Source organism: Acanthopagrus latus, chromosome 16 (assembly GCF_904848185.1).
Source record: "Acanthopagrus latus isolate v.2019 chromosome 16, fAcaLat1.1, whole genome shotgun sequence".
Lineage (NCBI taxonomy): Eukaryota > Metazoa > Chordata > Actinopteri > Spariformes > Sparidae > Acanthopagrus > Acanthopagrus latus.
This window is the reverse complement of record NC_051054.1, coordinates 1,405,899-1,421,257: the sequence shown is the minus strand read 5'-3', so window position 1 is coordinate 1,421,257 and position 15,359 is coordinate 1,405,899. Positions and strand designations below refer to the sequence as shown.

Here is a 15,359-nt window from a genome sequence, read left to right as displayed (position 1 = left end):
TGTGCTTTCCCACCACACACACACACACACACACACACACACACACACACACACACTCTCTCACACACACACACACACACACACAGGTTGAAGTGTCTGGCAGTATAAATGGGGTGTCAGAGAGCCACTTCCTGCTCTTTCATAGCCGGTGGAACATCCATCTCAGCCGGAGACACTGAGTCACACACACACACACACACACACACACACACACACACACACACACACACACACACACTTTGTTTAAGAGGAAAACGAGAGGCAGAGACGGGATGGACAATGAGGAGGAGAAAACAAATGAAAGAGTGTTTTACTGTTATTATGAGTTATGAGTGAGCGGTTCTGGTCCGTAGACCGGTATCACAGCACAGTCCTGCTAACAACAGAACTACAGTAAAGCTGCTGTAGCATCACAGCTGGTATCATGACGACACAGACTCATTTATGGACTGAATTTCTGGCATTTATAATAAAATCTTTACTAATCGGCCCAAAACATGCAGGATGCAGCGAATGACTGCTAACTGTTAGCGAGGTAGCTCAGTTAGCAGTGCAGCTAGTGGTCCAGACTGGGAGCTCAGGGACCCGAGGAGTGTTTGGATCGGAAAATCGAATCGCCAGTGAAAATGTGAATCAAGTGTGTTTCTGCAAAACTACAACTAAGTTCAAACTGGACGTTTCTGTAGGTTGAATATTCTGTTTCTCTCTCGTCACAAAACACTCAGTTAGTTTTAGAAAAACATGTTAACATCAGATAAAATACCAGTTTTTTGTCGCCAAGATCACGGATAGACCCGGCCGACTTCCCGTGACACGTAGTCGGTTCTGGTGTTGCAACAAGATTGGATAGAAGTGTCTGCGGTTGTCCGGCCGCCAGTTGTTTACAGCCTTGTTGGTTTTCCAGTTCCTTGAATTCTATAGACCGATCTAATCGATAAATTGTGAAAATAATAGACAGATTAATCAACCCTGATTATAATTGTTAGTTGCAGTTCCTTATGAGATACTGTTGCCCTGCAATTAATGTATAAATATGTAGACAGAGATAATTCAAGTAATGTTATGTGACGTTTTACAAAATAGAATCAATAAAGATGGAGGTCAGCATGAGGAGGAGGATGAGATGAAGGACTTGAAGACGAGGTGAAGGATAGAAGCCCAGTGGAGGGAGAAGAGAGGACAAACAGAGGAGACGAGAGGCGATGACGATGATGAGGAGGAGGAGGAGGAGGATGAAGACGCGTCCTTATCGCTCCCCCTCCCTGAACTTTAGCTGCCGCGACGACAGAATCGTTCCGTTACGCAGCCTCTGACAAACTTCTCTCATTTGGAGGATAAGATGAATCTGCGAGAAGAAAAAAAACTAATGTTCAAAATGCATTAAATGTTTTTCATGTATGACTGCATTTTTGCTGACATTTCAGCTCCGTGCTCATTAATATGGAGACCAAATTAAACTTATGATTGCTTGTTGATTTTCTCCTCTCTCCCTCTCCTCCCCCTCACTCTCCCCTCTCTCCTCTGTTTTATCAAGCGTTTATCCTCCAGTTTCTCTGTTTATGGAAACCTCTTCAATACATATGTGATGAAATATATAACGTGAAAACATAAAAACACGTCTTTGTGCAGAATTTATCATCATATCTTAGATTTTTTCTCTTTTCTGATGCATCTTTTAAGACCAGAAACACATTTTTTTAAACTATTACCACATTCGTGCTGTGAAATTACAAATAATTAGGAATATTTTTGGGCTTTTTTGTGGGATATATCTAATAATCACCTGCAATTGTGTAATTCCGCCAAATTTTAGCAGTTTTGTGTTTGTTATTTGATATTCACATTACCGATCGCTCCACCATTGTTTTCTTAATGAACTGATTATCTTTCCATCTGTAAAGTATTGCAAAATGAAGAGAAAAATATTCCAAACAATTTCCGTAATACCAATTCATTACTGCATATTTAAAGTGATGTAAATACATTTTCTTAATCCTCATAATCTGCACTTTTGCACCTACAGACACACAATGATGGTCAGTATATGTTCTGTACATTAAGTCTGCTAACGAACATAAATCACCTGCTCGTGTTCGTGCTTCCTGATGCCGGATATCCAACATATGGGACCGAAGCAGCAACTAATTAGTTTAAATTAGTCGAAATGGATGTTTTATGGTTTCTGGTCCAGACGCTGAGCTGATGCTCTGATCAACAGAAACTTTTAATGGCTTCGATAAAGAGTCGGCAGATTAACAGAGAGGAGGCAGGAGGTCGAGGTCAGAGCGGAGAGTCCTCTGCAAAACAAAAAACTGAAGCAGAGGAGAGGTGAGAAGGATTATCTCTGTTTAATAACGCTTTAAGAAGAAGAAGTGGAGGTTGTGATCCAAGATACCCGTTATATTTCCACAAGTCGAGGTGATGGTAGTGGAAGCCACAGACCACCGTTCAAGACTGTGTTTCAACATGTGTAGGTGTGAAGCCACCAGATGCCCAAACTCAACCGAACCAAACTGAATGTTGTCACAAGAAAAGACTGAAAATTAAAGCTCAAGAAACCTGAAGGTGAAAAATGTCATCAGTCAACATTAATCAGCGATTGTATAACAAGAAACATTGTTTTTATTTTATTATAATAAAACTGTAGAACGAGAAGTATTAACATATATATATATAACATAACGTATAAAACGATGTTGTTGAAGTTGTGACCTCACCATCACTGTTTTTTCCAGACGTTATGATCCCTGGTTATATTGACAGTGACCATTTAATATAAATTCACCCTTATAACTATGTGATCTTTATATTTAATGTCTAACAAGCGCACATGAGCACTGATCCTCCTGGAACATCGCTGCGTCACTTTTCAGTCTCTTCTGCAGCAAATCTCTTTTTTCAGGAAGCTGAAAAGTTTCATCGTTTCATGTCTTCCGATCCCTCAGAGGTTTGATAAGACAACTCCCGTAGGTAGAAGAAATGATCGAGGGGAGAACTTTGCTCGGCCTCCCGCTGAGTTCTCACCTTTATGGTTCGCTTTCATTCCGTCAGACACAAAGTGGCTGAGCGTCTCTCGTCTGTCACGGCGCCTGAAGCTTCGCGGACACGTTTGCGTTCGGTTATACATCGTAGAGACGCCTGACGCAGCGATCTGACTTCCAGTCACCGGGTCGTCGCTTTGCTTGCTGACTTTTGAGCCTCTAAGTGACGCTTCACGTCGTATGGCGTCTTGTCTGTGGTGTTTGTGTAGACGTGGTGGCGGTGTCCTCGCTCCCTCGCTCTATTTATTTACTGTATTTCCTCTCTTTCTTTCCCCCTCGCTCTCACTCTTTGTCCTCCCTCTCCGTCTCTCTCCGTCCTCAGGCCTGTGTATCTCAGTCCATCCTTGCATGGAGATTGACTTGAGGCATGAATACATCACAACTAGCCATCCATGCATCCACCCTCCCTCCACCCCTCTCCTCACACCATCACTCCCAGCCTCCCCCCTTCCTCCCCCCTCCACCGTCCCATTTCTCCAAGATCCCTCTCTCAGCACTTATCTCAAAGTTCGGATCTCATGCATTTTAATCGGCGTGTCTATCTTCCTCTCGCCCTCCTCTCTCCTTCTCTTCTTTGACTTTGGATCAGTGGCATCCTTCAAACAAACAACAACAACAACAACAGAACCTCCCCCGCTCCCCGCTTCCCTCCCCCCCTCTTTTTAAATCAATATTTGCCATCAGCGAATAAATCGTATAATTTCCTGACTGTTAGACGAGTGCGACGCCGACATATTTACCTTCAACTCGTCTCTCTTTTTTTCCGCTGTCGATCCCTCGTTCTGGCGGCGTGGCTATTAGCTAAGTGAAGGGGATGGATGGCCGTGAAGCGCCGAACGATAGCATCTCCATCAGAATCAGCGACGTTGAAAAATGGCCGCCGCCTCTCTGATGACAGCGCAGCAAAAACACACACACACGCACACAGACACACACACACACACACGCATGCATGCATACGTCCTCTCACACACAGAGTCAGAGAAGAGACATTTAAATATTCAAATGGGGCCGGGCGGTAATGATAAACGACAAGGGAAAAGTAGAATCAAGTAGCTATCGATGCAGAAAATGAAAAGAGGAGAAAGAGAAAAGAGTGGAGGAGGTGGTGGAGGACGAGGAGAAGGAGGAGGAGGAGGGAAATTAAGCAAAAAGATGGAGGCATCGAAGGAGAGTTACGCTAACAAGCAAAAAAAGAGGGAAGAAAGAGGAGACAGATGAGAGCAATGGCAAGAAAGAAGGATGAATTTAGTGAACGCGAGAGGAGGGTTACAGTAAAGACAATAAAGATGGAGAAGTGTTGACGAGGAGGATGGAGGGAGGCAAGGAAGTTTAAATTTAGGAAGAAGCTGAGGTTGACTAACAGAATCAAGAGAAATTTAGCAACAAGGATTTTTATGAGAAACAATGACAAATTAAAAAAGAGAGAAGGAAATCAGCTGACAACAACGATAAGTGCAGCACCAGAGAAAAGAAAAAGAAGTTAAAGGAACAGTTTGGATGTTCTTATTTCTGAAGGTCAAATCTCTCTCACACAGTTCTCAGTGTTTACGGGACTAAATGAACTTGTTACTAAATAAAGTAGAGGGTGTGAACACTGAAGCACGATGATGATACAAGGATCTGTTGATTAATACCAAAGAACTAAAAAACACACAGAAATCTGTCGTACTGCTGCTTCGCTCCACGACTGCTGCTTTGCTCCACGACTGCTGCTTCGCTCCACGACTGCTGCTTCGCTCCACGACTGCTGCTTTGCTCCATGACTGCTGCTTCGCTCCCCAACGACAACGGTGCTCAATCAACGGCATGAATCACAAGTGAAGAAAACCTTCAGCAACACTTGGTGCTACAAAATGAAGCATTTCTTTAAAATCTTTTCCAAAAAAAACAAAAACAAAAGAAGGACTATGCAGTCTGCCATCGAGCGCCACCGCCGCCACTGCGTTTGATTCCCGCCCGTCTGTGGAGCTGCAGAGCTGTGCCACTTTTTACCTTTAATGTGGTCAAAGCAGGCGAGGCTGCGAGTGAAACACTCCTACGACTGCCTCGAACGTTTCATCATGAGATAAGCTGCAAACAACAACAGTGGAAAGAGATCTGCTCCTTTCAGAACGAGCGGTTAAAGGAGCACGCTGCCGAAAAGCTTTCTTTAGAGTATCAAACCCTCGCCACCTGTAGGCCTGCGACGCCGCATCCTTTTGTGGAGGACGGCAGCTGTAGTTCAACGGTTTCATCGCAGTTTCCAGTGGAGACTCGGAGTCGTTGTGAACATCGGATCAGAACATCACAGAGAGTCAGAAGAAAGCTGAAGTGAAGCTCGTCTGTCGTGGAAATTTGAGATGTAGAGAAGATATTCAGTCACAAATGTCTCTGGTATTTTCTAGATTGGTCTTCACAGATGACGTGTTGAGGGAGAGAGGAGGCATTTTTCTGACTGTTTCATCGGCCTGTTTCAGTAAAAAGTCTGCTGTGTCGCTGTACGTTGTGTTTTGTGTGTCCGTCTACGTGACGACTGTCCTTCTTCCTGCTGTCGTTCTGCAGAGCAGCCACGCCGAGCTGCTGCTGATGGAGAGCAAGAAGACGAGCCTGCTGGGCCGAGCCGAGTCCCTGAAGAGGAGCGCCACCGAGCTGCCCGCCGACTTCCACCGCAAGATACACAACCTGACACACACGTGGAGACAGCTGGAGGTAACACACACACACACACGCAGAGACACACAAGCAACTCAAGGTTGCAGTTTGAGAAATGCCAAACACAGAGATGGTATCTGGAGGATCACGCTAATATTTCTGTTGAGATGAGTGTGTGTGTGTGTGTGTGTGTGTGTGTGTGTGTCTAATTTTAGGCTAATCAGCGCTGATCTAATCTCAAACATGAAGATGATAATTAATGTCGTCTCAATTAAGGAGCCCTGCTGCCACCGTGGCCTTTTAGCTGTCTGAAGGAACGAACTGAGACACACAGACACACAGACAGATATCCTGGTCTCATCACATCTGGTCTGTTTTCTTTTTGAAAATAAGAATCGAGGAGCCTGAATTAAAACACCTCCTTCATTGCGTCTTTGTGTCATAAAAGATTGGACGGTGATGATCACGCAGAAAGTTTTTCCTTGAAGACAAAACTCATCAGGAAACATGAACGCAGAGCGGCGTCTGCTCAGGTTGAGACGGACGCCGTGCTCGATGTCGCATGATGCACAAACACACACAGCTGTTCGTTTCCAATCTGCCTGAAACGCTTCTGCACCGCAGAGTAACGACTGAGCATCAGTGACGTCACAGGATCACATCCACTTCATGACAAAGTCAAAGAATTCAGATTTCCAGGTTTCAACCAGGATTCCTTTCACTCCCGCTGACCTTCAGCCTTCACCTTTCCTGTTTTAAAAGTCAAAATGTCTCCCTCAGTAATGCTCTGGTGCATGAAGCATCATTTTAAATCTCTCTTTCTTAGTGAAATGCATCCTGGGATTCGTAGTTGACTTCTCCTGATTTATACTGTTGATTATTTAAAATCAAATAAACATGTTTTTGTGGTGTAGTTATAGTTTGCGGTGGTGATTCAACCAGAGAGAGGGATCAGGATGCAGAGATCGCCGACGTGCCTTGCTGACGGGCACGTCGGCAGCAGTTGTTCGACTTCACCCGGGCGTGGTGATTAATTCCAGGTCTGCGGAGGCGCTGACAGCTGGCGGCGGCTCGTCAGGAGGCTCAAATGTGACGATGTGACTTTGTTCCTCCGAAAGAAACAAACCGTCTCCTGTCGACCGAGCACACACACACACACACACACACACACAGAGAACACCATCTGTGTGTGTGTGTGTGTGTGTGTGTGTGTGTGTGTGTGTGTGTGTGATCTCCTTGTAGTGATTACTGCCTCACACACACACGTTCAAAGTTATTGGAAGTGTGCATGTGTGTGCATTAACATATGTATCAACGTCTCTGAGACAGATTCCATTTTGGAAATTAAACAACAGCAACAGATGACACACTCCCCCCCCCCTATCTCTCTCTCTCTCTGTCTCTCTCTCTCTCTCTCTGTCTCTCTCTCTCTCTCTCTCTCTCTCTCTCGCCCGCTCGCTCGCTCGCCCGGCGTCTCCATGTGTGTTTCCGCCACAGTAACCAGACTGTGATTAAACTTCTATTACTGACAAAGAGACATTTGGACTCACAATGCCGTTTCACACACACGTATCAAAGTGTGTGTGTGTGTGTGTGTGTGTGTCATCGGGGGGGAACAGAGGGATTCTGGGTAGTGATAGAACGAGGCGACACCAGTGAAGCAGACACTTTAAATCTCTCTCTCTCTCTTTTTTCCCCTTCATCCTCCATGTCGCTCATACCGACAAAAGTATGTGGACACTTGCTTCGCCTCCCCTTGTACACAGTTTACGGTGGAAACAGTTTATCCACACCGTTCTCGCCGTATATCAAAGGTCTGTTTGTGTCACTTTACCCGCCGCCGCCTCCCTCGCTCCCTCCCTCCTCCCCCTCCCAACATGGCGTCTGAGTAGCATATTAACGGGCCTATCAGTGCTGGCGTCGGCATCTGCTGCTCTGACACAAATTGGGAATTAACTGGAATTGATGTCCTGCGCCTCGCCTCTGAACTGTCCTGGCCTTATGAAGAATTTATGACTCACACACACACACACACACACGAGAGCCGAGCGACGAACAAAATAAAGAGGTTGTAAATTAGCTCTCATCTTTTTTCCGTTGTGGGTTTTGGCAGCGACTTGTCGTTTCTTCACATTTGTTCAAGGTCAAACTGTGTGTGAGAGGACGGAGACGCAGAGTGAATCTGTTCATACAGAGATTTCCCCGAAGTCTGAAGCCAAACACGCCCGGGAAAAGTACCCCAAATATTCAGATTTAAATGATAAATCATAGATTGAAACATTACAGAGAGTAACGTAGAAAACGAGGAGCATGAAGGTGCGTCGCTCTGCTGGTAAATGAACACTCGAAATGATCTTTTCATCTGCGTGTTCATCGTTCTCCCATCAACTCTCTAAAACGCGAGAGTCACGACCTGAACACTACTTCAACCGGTGGGGAGAAGAGGAGGAGGAGGAGGAGGAGGGAAAACAAATTCTGTTTAATTGAGTCCCTACGAACAACACACCATCTCTCTCTTTGTTTCATTTGCTCTCCTCCTCTCTTTATCTCTCTTATTTGCTAATTTTCTTTTTTCATTTCCAGCGTCTCCCTCCAGATCTTTTTCATTTGCTTCCTCCATTCCCACAATTTTTCTTTCTTACCTTCCTCACCATCTCTCATCCCTCCTCTGATCTCACGTCTAATCTCTCCGTCACATTTCCTCTCCCTCCGTTCAGCCTTTTCTTCCTCATCTTTGTTTCCTTCGGCGTTTATTTTCCCCTCTGTCTCTTTTTCAGTTTGTCGTTTTCTGAAGCCTCACAGTGAGAATGAATCTGTGTTATTACTGACATTTAAACTGGATACTCTGTCAGAGCTGTCAGGACATTAGATTCTGATCACACGATTTACTGGTGATCAAAACCGGTTCTTTCTAGAGGAGATCCGAACATCTCCAGGAGTTTGTGGTGATCAAAACATTAGATTTTGCAGGATGTCTGACCATCTGACCTTTGTGATCATGAAACCAAAACAAGTATTTTAACCCGATCCAAGTGGTTTTTGTGCCTAAACCTAACCTGAGCACAAACACGGCGTTGTGACAATAAAGACAGAAAATTCAACCCAAATAAACATAAAGTCCTGAACGTTAATCTTGAACTCACTTGTCTTTTTGCAGAAAGGTGCTAAACCAACATTTATTCTGGCGTCTGTCCACCAGCGTGATGTTACTATACTCAACTTTTAGCTGCCAGTTCTGTTCTTTATATGTTTCTTCCTCATTTGATGAATCAACGAATACAGAGGTTTTGACTGTTTTCTCGAGTTTGAATACATTTTTCAGTGAAACAAAGCTGGAGAGCCCGACACACTGAAGCTAACGAACATAGAAGACAAATGAAGGAAGTCTCTTTACCCGCTGACAACACATGAAAGATGTTAAGGAGAACAAAGATTGAAGCACGCAAGGCAAACAAACACCGGCGCCAACAAGAAGTACCGCCAGAAATACACCGAACATAAAAGAAGTCTGAAAACTCTGTAAGTCTTAAAGAGGGACGTGAGTGTGTCCACGCAGTGTGACGCTGCTCATCTCCGAAATAACAAACGCACGACCGCCTGCAGAGAAGAGAAAATGTATCAGGGAGAAAAAATTAATGTTGTTTCTTTGTCTTGAAAATGTTCTTTATGTCTGTGAGTTGCGTCCGTCCTCGTGTTCGCTCCGTCTCTGTTCCTCTCTCTCTGCCAGACTAACTACCGACTCGTATAATCGCCGTCGCCTCTTGAACACACAACTAACTGCACATTTCACCGGTCAGGGGGTCCTATAATCGCCCCTCTTCATCGTCTAATGGGCTGGTTTTACCTGCCACGGCTCGGCTAAAGTAGTGTTTCCACTCAGGAGGCAGAGTCGCTGCTATACCGACGACTCAATGCCTTTTTGTACAAACACATACATATGCAAATGAGCGACGGGGACCCATGCGGGGCTCGTTCGGGAGCAGCTCTGTGTTCACTGGCGCTCAAAGTTTCTCTTGTTATGGCCACTTGTTAAAGTCATAATGAGAGCTGCACGATGGCTGCTATCTGAGCCAAACAATAAGAGCCATGAATACGATAAGAAACAGCGTGCAGATACTAAACTTTGTGAAAAGGAGCTGGAACTTTCCTTCCTTTAACTGAATATGAAGCGGGGCGGGTCGGTCCAACATCTGGAGGCTGAAACAGAAATACAGAAACGTAAGATAAACGTATCTCACTCAGATTCTCAGCGACAGATACCTGAAGCTCAACGACTGATTTTGGACGCAATAATCATAATAAACTAAGAAATGTGTGGTTCTGGCCTCATAAATTCCAATATATTTCCTGGTTTCTGTCCTCCTCTGTGACAGTAAATTGAATATTGTTGGGTTGTGGACAAAACAATAAATTTGAGGACGTCACGTTGGGCTTTGGGAAACTCTGATCAGCATTTTATAGACCAATTAGTGAATCAGTTAATAGAGGAAATAATTGTTGCCTATTTCATAATGCGGCCTGTCGGGTTAGGTTTGCTTTCAGGAGAGTAAAACATCACAAACACCACAAACATGTTTTTTTTGCTTCTTCTGTTTCTACCTTTCACAATAAGAGTCCTGGATAACAGTGTGCACTGTGTGAATGCTTAAATCCACTTAGATCACTTCACTGACAGGCTGATGAATGTTCGATACAAGTAAAATATACGGTAGTTTATTTTCAGTTGGATGCTATTTGCACAAAAAAAACCTCCGTCCACTTACAGAGAACTTCATTTTGACATTTGTTTGAGTGACAGTGCAGGAAGTTCCCATAACCATGTGAAGATTTTGGGAAAATGTCCGAGTTCTGCCTTTTTATCAGCATAATGTGTTTGTGCACGCTGATGATTACAGTTTTATTCTAGATCGGAATCGGCCAAGAAAATTATGAGTAACAGTTGAACCCCAAACGATGACGAACAATCTAAAAAGCATGATGTAAATATAAGATTTTATTAGATTTATGTTTTAATTTCCTCAACTGTCCAGCTAATGTTTAATAATCTTTCATTTTGTGAGGAATATTCTGCATTTGCACCCGTGAAATATGAAAAAGATGATTACAAATAAATAAATCTTAAGACTAAACACACACAGATTATAATCAAAACGACTTAAAAAACTGCAGCAAACACCAACGCGGTCCGTTCTCTCGTCACAGCGCCGCCTGTCGCCAACGAGCTCGTCGTGGTCGCCAGAGAACGACACGAGATTGTTTGTTCGATACTGATGAGCACTTTTCACACAGACACACACACTCGTCTAAATCCAAGTGGGGAATAGTCTCTCTCAGCCGCTCGCTGTGTCTTACTGTGTGATCAACAGGGGTTGGAAAATTACTCTGCAGAGCTTATTACACACACACACACACACACACACACACACACACACACACACACACACAGGGAGTGAGGCTGTTGTTATTCGAAGTTGTTCCCATTTGAAACAGTGATTGCTCCTCACCAAACACTCTTTGGGTTTGTATTGTGTCTAAATGATGTTTTGTTTTGGGTGTGAATTTCAGCTCCGTAGGTGAAGCTGCTAGAAGCTCTGAATTAGCAGCTGATCTGTTTGCACCTGGAAAATAAAACAGTTTCATCGCTCACAGCTTTGTTCTTCAGCAGCAGCGGCCCGAGTCGACACAACAACAACAACAACAGAACGCACAACAATGATGACGGCAGCATTAGCAACGTCGAGTTAATTCACAGTGACAATACAGACATTAGCAGCGCTGGCGGAGCGAGATGTGAAGGGTGATCTGGATAAAATCTATCACCAGATATTAAATGTATGATGTAATATCCTATTCTAATTTATCTAGCACTTAAAATATTGAACTGTATCTATGATCAGCTGCATTTTGTGTCAGGTCCTAAAACTAAGATGAAACCAATTAAAACCAGAAAGAAATCGATAAAAGCTAAAGAAATTCTTCATATTAAGGATTCATGAAAGTTAACATAAAATTTAACAGGGCGTTGTTCTAGCTTTAGATCCAGTGTCTGCTACAAAACATAATTAACCATTAATAAGTCCATATTAAAGGAACAGCTTCAGTCATCATCTCTTTCCATACTGATGAAAGTCAACATTCTCCTGAGCAGCTCGTGTCCCGTCTGAAGTGAGTGTACGAGCTCGACCGCACGTCAAAGGACATAATAATGTTAATCATTTATTACCTGTTAACTAACGCTTATTACAGTGACCTCGATATAAACACCTGCCTCACATCCAACACAGTGACGTCACCTTCACACAAGAGAAGATGTGTTGTAATCAATAAATAAATAAGATTGTGATCATGATTACATCTTCAACAGTGACACGACTGACACAGAAGTCTAATGTTCACATCTCCCTCCAGCCGTTTAGAAATTAATACGTGACATCCCCTGTATCGACCCGTGTGGTTCTGGAGGTACATGATTAATGGCCGTGTGTGTATTGATTGATATGCTGCTTTGCATGATGCAGTATTGACACAACACGGCGTCCTCACACTAACTCTCCGCCCTCTTGTCATCTTCTCCTCGTCTTCCAGAAAATCCTCTCCGAGCATTCTGGACCCAGCTCCTCCCAGCAGAACCAGTCGGCCAATGTGAACTCTTTGATGGTTGGCGGTCGAGGCGGCGCCGTGGAGAACCCTCGCTCGGCCCTCTCGCCGCTGACCAACTCGCTGCTGGAGCAGCTGGAGGCTCGTATCAAGGAGCTGAAGGCGTGGCTGCGAGACACCGAGCTCCTCATCTTCAACTCCTGCCTGAGACAGCACAAAGACGCCTCCGAGCAGCTCCAGAGCTTCAAGGTAGGAGGAGCAGTGTTCCAGTTAGCTTAGCATGATGTTAGCAGGAGCTTTTGTAGACAGGACTGGGCGATAAAATTGTATGTTTAGTGATATGTTTGACTGCAAACTTGTAAAAAACTGATGCTTTGGGATGGTGGCCGACCGGTCCTACAATCCCAAAGTTTTGGACCCATTGGTACAAAAATAAACTTTTCTTAGGACCTTTAGCTACATCTTTTGGGAAACTGAATCCCAATACGTCACACACACGGACCATGGAGTGACACTCCAACACTGCTTCACCAGATTTGATGTAAATGCAGCTTCAAGCTTGAGATAAATTCAGTCAACTTAACATAATTTAGATGAAGATGGACGTGGTCATTAATGAAAACACTGCAGACATCAATGGAACAGCGTCGCACATTAGTGTAATTTTTGAGACCTTCAGTTTATAAACGACCTGAAGTTGATCTTCCAAACAGAAAACAGAAGATGCTGAATGTTCAGACTTTGTTATAATCATAGGAAATATAACCAGTTATTAGTTATAACGAGTTAATGTTCATTAGACTGTGTGCAGTATTTCAGGAAAATAAAATAAAACATGTCAAATACTGACTGCAGTGTTTCGAGACACAAACGTTCACGTAGTCACTCAACTTTTCTTCTTGAACTTCTTCTACCAAATATGTGACAGAGTTTTAACCAATCAGCATTCAGCTTTTAACAAATGTTCCCTGTCTCTCTATGTGTGTGTGTGTGTGTGTGTGTGTGTGTGTGTGTGTGTGTGTGCTTTTGTTGCTAAGTATAGTAATACATCGTCTTAATGAGGCCAGATGAAAGCAGGGCTGTTTTGAAGCGATGGATGTATAGAGGAAACAGCAGTTAGCCTTAAAAGCCGCGGGACGCTAACAGGATATTAATCAGCCTACATCACACAGCGAACAGCTAGCTGCGCTGATTAGCCTAGCCCTGCCGTGTGACTGACAACCAGACACACACACACACACGGATACACACATACACAGTCAGACACACAGCGCACACACTGAAATATACATGCAGACACACAACAGTGTGTTGATTTATATATGGGCCCACACACACACACAGACACACACACACAAACATGCAAATGAGTGAAATGTATAGACGTAAATAAATGAGCGCACACAGAATTTATAGATGACTGTCGTAACAAAGGAGCGCAGACACACACAGACACACAAGCTGATGATTTCAGTCGCACAGTCTTCATGAAGACAAACTGATCCTTCAGATGTTTTTATTTTGAAATCAGTTTCATAATAAAAGCTTTTTAAATAACAGATAACTTTTATTGTGAAGATATTGCAGCAAACGAGGGAAGGAAGTGTGTTTCTCCATCAGCTTTTTTTTTTTGAACATTTTAACTTTACCTTCTTTAACTTTTAACACCTTGGAGTTTATGTAGAAGTGTCTTTAACCGTGGACGGTTCTACTTTGGGGTCGTTGCTGCACTTTGGACTCACCGATTGGCCTGTAGGCACCATGATGGCGCCGACGAGGCCGTCAGCATGTTTGCCTGCAGCCAGGAGCTACTATTTGCTCAACCACCAGCAGTCGGTGATAACTCCCTGCACATCCTCTGTTCATTGTGAAGAAGTAGCTTAAATGCTGCAGCAAGCGGAATCTGACAAGACATCTACAGCCGACTTAAAATGCTGTTTTGTCATAATGCTCCACTGGTTGGAGGAAATCCAGATGTGAGACAACAGGAAGTACCGACAATGCAACATGTTTATGCCTTACTCACATCTGTAGTTATAAGATTCCTCGTGATTAACGGCGAACTAGGACGATGGACAAAACCTCAAGTTACCAAAAAGCCGTCAACAGTCCTCTGTGCTGTTATTTCTGTGTGATGTCATCAGTTGTCATGGCAATCAGACAGAGATGAATTCATGACAGCCAGCGAAGTTATGAGCTGGTCAGTGTTGCTATGAACACAACACACGCGCACACACGCACAAACTTAAATGATAAAACTGTAGAAACGAGAGTTTCTCTGAGGAAAAGTGCGGCGAGCTGCTCTTACTTTTGATCCTTGTCACAGCTCTCAGTGGGAAGCCATTGATTTCTGGCAGAAAGAGGCCCTGAGCCTCTGGAGAAATGAAGATTGGAAATATTGATAGCCATCATTTGTATGGAGAGAGAGAGAGAGAGGGGCTCCATTTTAAGAGAAGGCGGCTCCATCTTAGCGATCATTTGTCTGTTTTTTTGGCGTTTGGACTCATAAATGGGTTCGATTTCTTGCGCGGCAGCTTATTACTGTACAGCTGTATGAGAAAGCAGCAGGGATCAGCAGAGGTCACACAAATACGCCAACATATTTCTAAATGTCACACTGTTGCATCAAGAACCAGAATATCTGGTTTCAGAAATATCTGTACTGAAATGTTAAAGGCTCAGTTCACCCAAAACACAGAACCACGTCAGAATAAGTGATTAGTTCGAGGTGACGACGTGTTCATGTGGTTCGATTTGGACACAAAGGAGGTGAATGGAAGTTATAAAGTAGCTCCAGTGTCTCGTGCTTGGAAACACATTTTCACCTCCATCATGTTGACGTAAAGGAAGATCGTCCACGCGGTGAGGAAACCCGGGTCCAGGTCCACTTAGAAGTTCTCTGCCGCGGCTGAGAATTCAGAAAAATCACTCAGTCAGATGAGCAGGAATAAGATTTTTCAGGAGGTATTAAGTTAATCTCCACCCCTCCTCCTCCTCCTCCTCCTCCTCCTCCTCCTCCTCCTCCTCCTCCACCTGTCTGGCTGTAACCTGGCTCTTAATTGAATTAGCGCTCCTTTAAGATACGGC

At 43.9% G+C, this 15,359-nt stretch overlaps 1 protein-coding gene across 8 annotated transcripts in view; it reads left to right on the top strand.

The window, feature by feature from the left end:
- The window catches only part of akap6 (A kinase (PRKA) anchor protein 6), a 170,321-nt gene that overhangs the window by 118,438 nt on the left and 36,524 nt on the right, over window positions 1-15,359 (top strand). For all 8 annotated transcript variants that reach the window (XM_037071519.1, XM_037071521.1, XM_037071515.1 and 5 more), the window contains 2 exons: window positions 5,586-5,732; window positions 12,261-12,521. In XM_037071519.1, coding sequence (XP_036927414.1) covers window positions 5,586-5,732; window positions 12,261-12,521 — 408 coding nt within the window. The remainder of the gene's footprint in view (window positions 1-5,585; window positions 5,733-12,260; window positions 12,522-15,359) is intronic.